Source organism: Aptenodytes patagonicus, chromosome 9 (genome assembly GCF_965638725.1).
Source record: "Aptenodytes patagonicus chromosome 9, bAptPat1.pri.cur, whole genome shotgun sequence".
Lineage (NCBI taxonomy): Eukaryota > Metazoa > Chordata > Aves > Sphenisciformes > Spheniscidae > Aptenodytes > Aptenodytes patagonicus.
The window spans coordinates 12,038,058-12,047,859 of NC_134957.1; the positions used below are offsets into that span (position 1 = coordinate 12,038,058).

General features: G+C 57.6%; 2 protein-coding genes across 2 annotated transcripts; one reads left to right on the plus strand and one right to left on the minus strand.

Annotated features, from left to right (window-relative positions):
• Window positions 1–445: 445 nt before the first annotated feature.
• Window positions 446–1,417, minus strand: LOC143164348 (putative G-protein coupled receptor 34). The gene has a single exon (XM_076346808.1). It carries the CDS (start codon window positions 1,415–1,417, stop codon window positions 446–448), a length of 972 nt encoding a protein of 323 aa, XP_076202923.1.
• A 6,227-nt stretch (window positions 1,418–7,644) lies between these two features.
• On the plus strand, window positions 7,645–9,706 carry LOC143164497 (40-kDa huntingtin-associated protein-like). Its single transcript, XM_076347156.1, has one exon. The coding sequence runs from the start codon at window positions 7,645–7,647 to the stop codon at window positions 8,701–8,703; it is 1,059 nt and encodes a 352-aa protein (XP_076203271.1). The 3' UTR covers window positions 8,704–9,706.
• Window positions 9,707–9,802: the final 96 nt, after the last annotated feature.

Genomic DNA, 9,802 nt, shown 5'->3' on the forward strand with positions numbered 1-9,802 from the left:
CACAGCAGATTCCCATTCCCATTCCTCCCATTGCTCCTCTTCCTCTGATTGAAAGAGCCTGTCTCAGTCCTGAGCTCTGTACCTGCCCTTCCCCAGGCTGGGTGGAGACCCTAGGCCAAGTCTGTTTCTCCTTTGATGCTTCCAGCCTTCATTCTTCCTGGGAAATAAATTCTTCAGCTGTGTCAGCAGAGCTGGTGCAGGAAAAAGTAAGGTCCCAGTTATCCTTTCCTCTTCATTTACCCTCCCAAGGAAGCTCTAGCCCTGGTGATGTCAGTGGAAGAAACATGAAGTGGTTCCAGTTTCTTTCTCCATCTTCCCAGCAAGTCTTGTCTGGTAAATACCAGCAGTCAGAGCAAATCCTTGATGAGAAGGTGTCATGCCTGAGACCTTGGCCCCGCTGGAAAGCCTATATCTCTCTCAGAGGCCTGCTGTGGCTCAGCCCCTCCTAGTTCCTTAGGAGAGGTCTCTTCAGCCTGCCCTGGATGGTGCAGAGCACAGCCCTCCGGAAGCTGCTGGACAAGAAGAAGAAGATGACTGGGTCAAGGCAGCTGTTGAGGGCTGAGATGCAGAGCACAAGCTCATTAGCGAGGTGGAGACCCTGCTTCCAGGGCAGACTAGAAATGGCCCCCACTTGTGCAAGGATGTAAGGAATGCGGACAATGTGATAGGGGGTGAAGCATACAATGAAGATGACCAGGACTATGAAGGTCTTGGCGATGGCTCTCGTGCTGGTCCTCTTCAGCTGCTGAGCTTTCACTGAGGAGACTCTATGGAGCTTGGCAAATATCTTGCTGTAGAAGTAGAGGAAGAGCAGCAGCAGGATGAAGAAAGTGGCTACTGCGACCATGTTAAAAGCTGCTGCTGTGGTGCTTTTGCTCCTGAAGTGGAAGCATTTATGGTCACAGGGCCCTTTTCCTCCTGTCTCAAAAAAGAAAGGCAGCATGAACGCTGTGTGCACCAACCAAACCACCCCAGAGGCCATGGTGCTACAGGATACAGTGTGAATCCTAAATTTCTGCAGGGGCCGGATGATCTTCAGGTAGCGATCAAGGCTGATCAGGCTGAGGAATGTGATGCTGACATACATGTTGAGGTAGAAGAAGGCCCCGACAATGTTGCAGAAGATCAGAGGCTCGCTTTTGCTTTGAAAGGTGATGCGGAAGGGCAGGCAGAGGGAGAGCAGCAGGTCAGAGAGCGCCAGGTTCCTCATGTACACGGTGATGGAGGTCCTGCGCTGCACGCCACACAAGAACACCCAGAGTGCCAGGGCATTGCTGAGCAGCCCAATGATGAAGATGTGGGAGTAAATCACAGGGAGCGTCACAGAGAGGAACTTGTCTTGGATCTGACAACAGGAATTGCTGAGTCTGTGCTCTGTGAGCTGGCTGGCAGAAAAGGGGGTGGTCGGGGAGTCCATTGTTAGGGCCATGGATCTGGAAAGAAAAATGCAGGAGGTGTTGGAGCGGACATCTGCATGAGCTGGCTCCATGCAGGCACTGTTACTTGTAGGTATTGAAGACCCCTGCGGTACCTCTGTGGTTCCCTGGTGCCCCAAGTCACTGCAAACACAACTTTGTGGTCCCCCAAACTGTTATGTGAAGGCCACCAGCTTGCATAGCACATGGAAAACCGGACTGGAGACTTAGGAGCATGAGTCTGCCAGGCTCACACGCTGGCTTTTTGGCACTGCCTAAGAACCTCCCATGGGGCTCAGGCCTGCAGGAAAACCTCCACAGAGAATCTGCCCGTTCAACACTGGTGAGAAAACAGGCCACCACGCTCCTGCCACAGGCTGGTCTGGGCAGCCGGCAGCACTCTGCTGTCCCGGATGTGGTAACCATCTTTTCTCCTGGCTTCTCTCGTGCTGTTCCATGCTACTCTCTGATAAGAAAGGATGTGAGACTGGAGTGGTGGAAGTTGGTTGCTGTGTGCTAGGTAAGCACACCCTACTAAATAGCAAAATCTGGGGTTTCTCAGCAGGGGAAAAACACATTTTTGATTGTACGTGAGCAACCAAATGGGTATAGCAAACATGAATTCAGACCACATGCAGCATGATACATATGGATATCTTGGCGTTGTTGAGGGACACTGCTGAGGTCTGTCAGAGCTCCTTACCGTCCCCTCTGAGGCTGGGAAATCAAACCCACACCCAGCTGTTCCTTCGTTGCCATTCTGCTGCTCTCACGTCAGATACACAGGCTTGCCTCAGGAGCAAGGCCCCCCTCCACCAAACTCTTCCCTCCTACCCATCTCTCTCTCATGCCCATCCCTTCTCCCTCAGTGATCTCAGCGCTTGCAAGGTGCAGGACAGTGGGACCAGGGCTGCAGCTCTTGGCCAGCAGTGATGGTGCAGGGGGGTGCACTCGCGCTGCTGGTTCAGGTGGCTAGGCTGGAGCTCTGACTCTGGGCGCTACGTACGTGTGTGTGCCTGTGTGGTTTTGGTCTCAGCGCTCTTCTCATGACTTTACCCATAGCCGCTTTTCCGTCTGTGGTGCAAGGCTGTAGAGCTCCTCCACCAGCAAGGAGCAGGGAGCAAGCCCACGTCAGGGTTGGAGGCATTGCAGCCGTGGTGGCCCGGCTCTGCCCAGCCCTGCTGGGGACTGACCCTAGAAGCACTTCGCATGCCCACAAGCTCCCATTTCCCCTGGACAGGGATAGGAGGCCTGGTTTGTTCCAGCCCCTCACCCTTTACTCCTCTTCCTGCTTTCTATGATGTCGAGTGACCCATAGCTGCAAAAACCTCCAACTTCCTTCCCACCTGCCACAACTTCTTTAACAGACTTCTCTTCTCCCTTCTTACATCCCCAGCATGGACTGCAGGGCAGAGCCAGCCTCAGGCGCTTTAGGATGGAGGCAGCAGAGCTAGCTGGATTTGCTGCTTGCGACACACGGTGCTTTAAAAACACCATGGGTTGAATGCCTCAAATTCACAGTTCTGGCTTGCTGCATGGGGGTGATGCCACCAGGCACCTGATTGCTTCAAGCTGGATCCTTGTGGCATCTGTGTGTGCCTGCGTATGCACCCACCACAGTGCCTCTTACCTGCGGGTAAGAGGTCCCTGCAAGTGCAGGCACTGCTCCCCGTGTGTGTGCACAGCCTGAACATCAATACAAGCATATAGAGCTGCGTGTGTGTCATGCAGGGGTGCGTGCATGTATGTACAGCTCTGTGTGGGTATGTGCATGTATGTACAACTGCATGGCAGTGTGACCTTCATGTGCAAGTGAGAGTCGGTAGAGCGATACACATGCTTTGTGTGTGTCTGCATGCTTGTGACTACTACGGGGCTGTGACAGTTTGCCTGAGTGTACACAGCTGTGCCACAGTCCCCACACCTGTGTGCGACTCCAGCCATGCTTGAGCCCATGTGTGTGGCAGATGCCCCTGCCTGTCCTGGGCTCCTTCTGCTGAGCCCACGGCTCTCCCCACCCAGCCCCGGCCCAGCTTTTCCCACCAGCCATAGTCCCAACCTGAGCTAGCTGGCCTCAGTACCCCCTGCTCCCTCTTTCCCCCCAACACTCACCCCCTTGACAAAGACATTCCAGTGACTCATAGCAAGAAGAAAAGCCACCCCAGAGTTACCTACCTCTCTCAGCACCTCTCCTCTGCTCCTTCCCCTGCTGTGACAGCAGTTCCTGCTCTCACCGGGGCCCCTATAAGCCTTTGGCTGGTGACGACATCTCTCACCGTGACAAACATCCTCCACGGTTTACCTGCTCCTCCCTTGATGGGTTTTTCCCCTTCTGGCCCTGGAGAGGAGGTGCATTTTGCAGGGGTTTGTCCTGATGCAGGTTCTTCAGTGCACCCCATGCACCCACTTCCCCGAGCAAGCACTTGCCACAGAAGCAGCAGCTCATGCGAATGAGCCGATTTAGAGAGAGCAGCGGTCCAGCCCAGGGTGCTGCTCTCTCCAAATTGGCTCATTCACACCAGCATGGGTCAAGCCGCAAGCTGAACCCGATATGCCTTGTGAAAGCACCCCATGCCACATCATCCACTGCCTTCAGGGACCACGGGGGGTGTTGGGCACTTAGGGGAGAGCTCAGCCACAGGGAAATGGGGCATGGCAGTGTGCCACCGCTCACAGCTACCCTACGGCATCAGGGCTGCAAGCGTGGGTCTATGCTGTCAGAAGGAGGAGCATCTCCCAGCTTTTGCCCACGCCGAGGGGGAAGTGATTCAGCTGGAAGTCCCTGAAACATCCACTTTCTTGGAGACCCCTAGCCTGATCCTGGACTGGCTTCAGCCCTGCCCAAATGATATTCCCAGCGTTGCCTGCACCAAGCATCTGGCTGGGGCAGCATGGAGACAGACCAGAGCTGCCAGGGCAGCTCCTCCAGGCATGGGAATTGCACAGTGAGGGGACAGGTGGCTCATCCCCCAGCCCTCATCCCAGACACCAAAAGCACAACAGCCACATGCGTGGAGCAGATTGTTCTGCCAACTGTTTCCATGTTACCAGATTTAGCTCACAGAGCAGTATGAGGTGTGCCCACACAGATGCAAATAGCCCCGGCAGGCAGGGGAGGAATGGGCAGGTGATGGCAGTGGAAAGGAGAAATCCTGGCTGCTGCAGCAGGGTCTGGCCGGGGCTGAGAGAGCAAACTGAGCTGTACACAGCTGTCCTGACCAAAGATGGTTGTCAGTGCTGTTGTCAGCACTGCTGTGCACCCACAGAAGGGGAGGCACCAAGAGCTGAGGTAGCTGGGCAGAGCTGGGCGGAGGTCAGAGTCGAGCCCAGCATCCTCCCAGCCCCATGGCAAGTGCTGCAGCCCCTCTTCCCACAAATACGACTGTCTCCAGCTGCCCAGGCAGCTCCTTGTGCCCCCTGGAGGGACCTGAACTCAGGTTCTCTTCATCTGCAACTCACGTTCCAGCATGAGCCTCAAAGGGCAGTAAATGAAGCAGGTCAGGTCATGAGGAGAGAGTCAGTCCTCCGGCCATACGTGTCCAAATGTCAGCAGTGTGAAATGTCTGTCAGCAGCGCAGGCAATGCAGAGCTCTCGACACCAGAAATCCCTGCTGTGACCAGAGCTTGGGGGCTGCTGGGCAGCTTGTGGGGGCTATGAAGGTCTAAGCCCCTTGGGGAAAGAAGGTGTCTACATCCTACCCTCCTGCTTCCCACCCTGCAGCCACCCTGCGAGAGGCTTTAGGTCCAGCTGCGTTCAGGTCCCTCAAAAGTAGGTCAAGTCACCGTTCAGGCAGGCTGGAGAGAAACCCCTGCCTGTACCTGCCTGTGCTCTTACCCCTTGGCAGGGACTCGCACAGGAAGCCCATGGGCAGGCGCTGCACTGGCAGGGCTTGTGTCAGCACCAGCCACCCTCCTGCAGCAATGCCGCTTCCCAGGCCAGCGGAAATCTGCCGCTCATCTGCCTCCCCTCAGCAGGAGCCCCCCAGCCCACGAGCTGCCTTCCCAGTATTGGCAGCCTCAGGCTTGACCCTGAAGCCTAACCCAGACCTGGGGATGGGCTGGGTCACCTGCCATCCTCTGTTTCACCGCAAGGCACTGTCACATACCGACTTAGTGGCTCTGGGAAACAGGAATGAAATCCAGATCCATGGGGTGCTTTACCAGCGGGTACATGTGGCTTGATTTGAAACACCTTGGCTGTGCTCCTCGGACACCCCGCGCCCCAACAGCATCCCTGCCCTGTGTGAGCTCAAGGTGCTGCTTCCCTCCAGAGAAAAACCACAGCTTCCCTGTAGTGCCAGCGTAGGAGATGAGTAAGGGAGGAGGGTTTGTTCCAGCCGTGGAAATCTTAAAGCCTGAAGAATGGAGGTCAGAGCCTGTCAAACCCCTGATTTCTCCGTCTTGTCCTGGCATCTTGTGCTGCATCAGCTTCACCTCCAGCCCTTGCTGAGTAATCAGGAAAGAGAAACCTAAGTAGACCTGCCAGCTGGCAGGCAGAGAAGTAAGTGTAAACTGAGAAAGGCCAGGCGATTTGAAAGTGCATCTCTACAGCACCAGCTGGCTGGTGTCAGCCACTTTCAAACATATCCATACAGGTAAGCACACCGCCACATTTGCATCCCCCATGTTCCTGCCCAGCCCTTTTGCAGTGACCTGGCTCCTGAAAGGGCCCAGGGACGGAGCTGGGAGGAGTGAGCTCCTGGTTCCTGCCACCCTGGGTGGGAGCCACAAGGGTGTAAAGGAGAGAAGCGAGGCCAGGCTTGCAGGGAGGGACATCTTCTATTAGACCGGCTGGTACCACTGGGATGGCATCAGCCTGGCTGTGCAGCCCAGTCCAGAGTAGAGGTTGGCAGAGCAGAGGGGTCTGCTGGGACTGGGAGCCGAAATAAGGTCTTTAGTCCTGAGGACAGGTGGTTACTGCCCATGCTTGACTTCAAGTGCAGGAAGCACAGTGACCCGCAGCTCGCAGGCTGTCTTGCAGCACAGTGAGACGCTGACAGCTTGTGGTCTGTGTGGCTGTTGTGAGCTGATGTTGAGCATTATTATGCCGCAGCATCATCACTTGCTTGGGGAATTTTTTACTCATTCTGAAGAGTCACAGAGGGATGAGCTACGTTACCGATCACACTTCAGTTTCACTTGCCAGCTTTGCAGTACCTTTTGTGAGCTAAGAGCATAGGTCAGAGTGGGTTTTTCTTGTAATTCTGTTTGGGTTTTTTTATTATACGAATTGAACTCTGAGCATCAATGTGAAGTACTGAACTTGAACTACAGTTTCAGGCATTGACACCCATGCTGTCCTTTGGGACTAAGCTTTTACCAGTGCACTGATGGGACATGTAGGAAAGCGCCCATGTCACAGCAACCACATGGCTGCTCTGAGCTTGTTCAGGGCAACCTGAAAGCTGAGTGCCGCCTGCCACCAAGCCTGTGTGATATGATATTTGGGAGCGGGGAGAGAGCAGGAGCAAAGTCTCGCTGCAGAGGACCCCACAGGGCTCCCCAGCCATGCCACCTCAGCTCACGGTGTGGGTGCAGTTTGGTGTACGTGCTCATATGTATAGGAGTGTAAGAACAGCCTCTCTCAGCCAGACCAAAGGCCTGCCAAAGGCCTGCCCAGCTGAGGACCTTGCCTCCGGCAGTGCTGTAAGCAGATGCTCAGGGAAAAGCAAGAAGCAGGCAAGCACGTATGGTACTTCCGCCACCCGCTTACTCTCTCCACACCAAATGTTTTCAGCACCGGGGATTTCCCGAGTCAGATCTGGTTTATCTGTTTAGGAACCCCAAGAGCTCTCTTGTCCAAGTGTTTATCTGTCACCCTTTGAACTCACCTAAAATTCCTGCCCCCACACATCCTTTAGCCCAGAGTCTCACCCACCCGCTACCTTTTGGGTGAAATCTTGTTTGAATCTGGCTGCTGCTGTCTTCACCCGAGAGCCTTTGCTGTCCTGCCCTACGGCTCTCCCGGGGCGCCCGACGGGGTGGTACCGGGGCGGGGAGCGCGGGGCCGCCCAGCCCCGGAGGAGCGCAAGGCTGCCCACACCCGCTCCGTGCCTGGGGCGGTGCCCGCCACAAATAACCACGCCCTTCAGTGGGCGGGGCGCCGTTGAGACCACGGATCTGCCTACAATAGCCACACCCCCTCCCCGCCTCTTCGCTGCCCCACCGTCTGCGTGACTCCGGAGCCGGCGCCGATTGGCCGGCGGCACGGAGCGCGGTGCGGCGCGGGATGCTGTCGGCGGCGGGCAGCTCCGGCCCCGGCGGGGCGGGCGGCTCCGGGCCGGGCCTCGGCGGGGACGGGGACTTCCTGTCGCGGTACCGGCTGGTGTCGGCCAAGCTGCGGCGGCGGTTCCTGCGGAAGCCGAACGTGGCGGAGGCGGCGGAGCAGTTCGCGGCGCTGGCGCGGGAGCTGCGCGCCCAGGAGAGCCTGCCCTACGCGGCCTGGTGCCAGCTGGCCGTGGCGCGCTGCGCCCAGAGCCTCTTCCACGGGCCCGCCGAGGCGGCCGCCCTGGCCGAGGCGGCGCGGCTCTTCCTGCGCCAGGAGCGGGACTTGCGGCAGCGCCTGGGGCTGCGCGGCGGCTTCGGCGAGCACGTGGCGGCGGCGCAGAGCTGCGGCGCTTTCGCCGCCCGCCTGCACCTGGAGCGGGGGCAGCCGGCGCCGGCGGCCGGGCTGTGCCTGGAGCTGGCGGCGGCGCTGCGCGACACGGGCCGGCCCGCCCGCGCCGCCGCGCACCTGCAGCGGGCGGCCGAGCTGCTGGCGGCGGCGCGGCTGCCCTTGGAGGCGCTGCGCTGCCTGGCCGAGCGCGCCTCCTGCCTGCTGCTGGGCCGCGACTACGCCGGCGCGCTGGCGGCGCTGACGCGGGCGCAGGCGCTGGCCGGGGCCGGGCCGGGCGGCGGCGCGCCCGGCGGCGCCTTCACGGACGTGCTGGCGCGGTGCGAGGTGTCGCGGGTGCTGCTGCTGCTGCTACTGCAGCCGCCGCCCGCCAAGCTGCTGCCCGAGCACGCCCGGACGCTGGAGCAGTACTGCTGGGAGGCGCCGGAGGGCGGTGCGGGGCCGGGGCCCGGGGGCGGCCCCGGAGCGGGCGGCGGGCTGCCGCCGGCGGCGAGCTACCTGCCGTCCGAGCTCTTCTTGCTGCTGCAGTCGGCCGTGCTGGCGTGCCAGGAGAAGGACGCGGAGGCGCTGAAGGCCCTGCAGGCCGAGCTCTGGCCGCTGCTTAGCGCCGAGCAGAACCACCTGCTGCACCTGGTGCTGCAGGAGATGCTCAGCCCCGCCGGACAGGGGCTCTGAGCGCTGCCGGCGGCGCGGACGGGCCTCGCCGTGCCTCCGCAGGGCGGTGGGGCCGGGCTTGGACTGGCTGCTTAAGCCACGGTCTCTGTCGGTGTATCCTCTACTTCGCTATTTATTTTTAGTGTGAACTCTGTAACAGAAGCAAGTAATAATTGATGAGCGAATGTGTTCATCTGCTCATTTGTCTTGTGTCGTGGTAAACTACTCGCTGTATGTATTGAAAGTTGTCATGCTTGGAAAAGTGTGATCCCGAAGCAGAGAGGCCGATTCAAGGCAGAACCAGGCTGTTCCTTAAAGAGCTGGCTGCACTGTGCAGACAGGAAAACTTGCTAGGAGGCTGTCACCCGGGGAACATGTGTTGGGGGGTTTGCACATCTATGAATCGAATGTTGCTGGAGTTGCTCTTTAAAAAAAAAACACATTAAAATGAGATTCTTTGATGGTTTGTTCCCCCCCCACCTCCTGAAAACAAAAGACACTGCAGCCAACATGAGGCCGTGCATTTGGCTCTCGAGGGGGACAAAAGGAGTTGGTCGCTGACCTGCAAGTGGTTGCCTGGGGACCGGTGGTGGTGTGACTACATTTTCTGTAGAACAGCTGGTAACCTAGAGAACTCAGACTGCAAGATGGGAAACCTACTACAGCTGAGGGTAATTAGGAGTGAAACTAATGGTGGAGGTGGAGAAGGATGAGTTACTGGGGTGGACTGTTTGCTTGGTTCTCTTCAGCTGCTGTTCCTGTCTGCTGTTGGGCACTTCTGCCTCTTGCTTTCCGCTTACTGGGACCTTTTCCAGTATTTAGGTGAAGAAGGCTAGTCTTCAGATCAGAAAAGAAATGAACCTGCTGCCTTTGGTGCACCCAGCTGTTGCCTACAGGCTTAGCCAAATTTCTGCAGTGTTAAGGTGCGATCTCAAGGAGGGGATGGTTTATTCTGGAAGCCCGAGATGCCCTGGTGGTCCCCAAATAATTGTGTGTGTCGTGTAAATAAAGAGCAATTCTAGTACACCCAGCTAATGGTAAATGAAACGCGCTTGCAGCAAACACGCCTCAGAGACCCTGCAGAAGGCTGAGACTCTGTGAGATAAAAATCCGTGCATGA

What these genes read in the sequence shown, in the direction of transcription:
- LOC143164348 (XM_076346808.1), bottom strand. Translation starts at nt 1,417, where the DNA reads ATGGACTCCCCGACCACCCCCTTTTCTGCCAGCCAGCTCACAGAGCAC.
- LOC143164497 (XM_076347156.1), top strand. Translation starts at nt 7,645, where the DNA reads ATGCTGTCGGCGGCGGGCAGCTCCGGCCCCGGCGGGGCGGGCGGCTCC.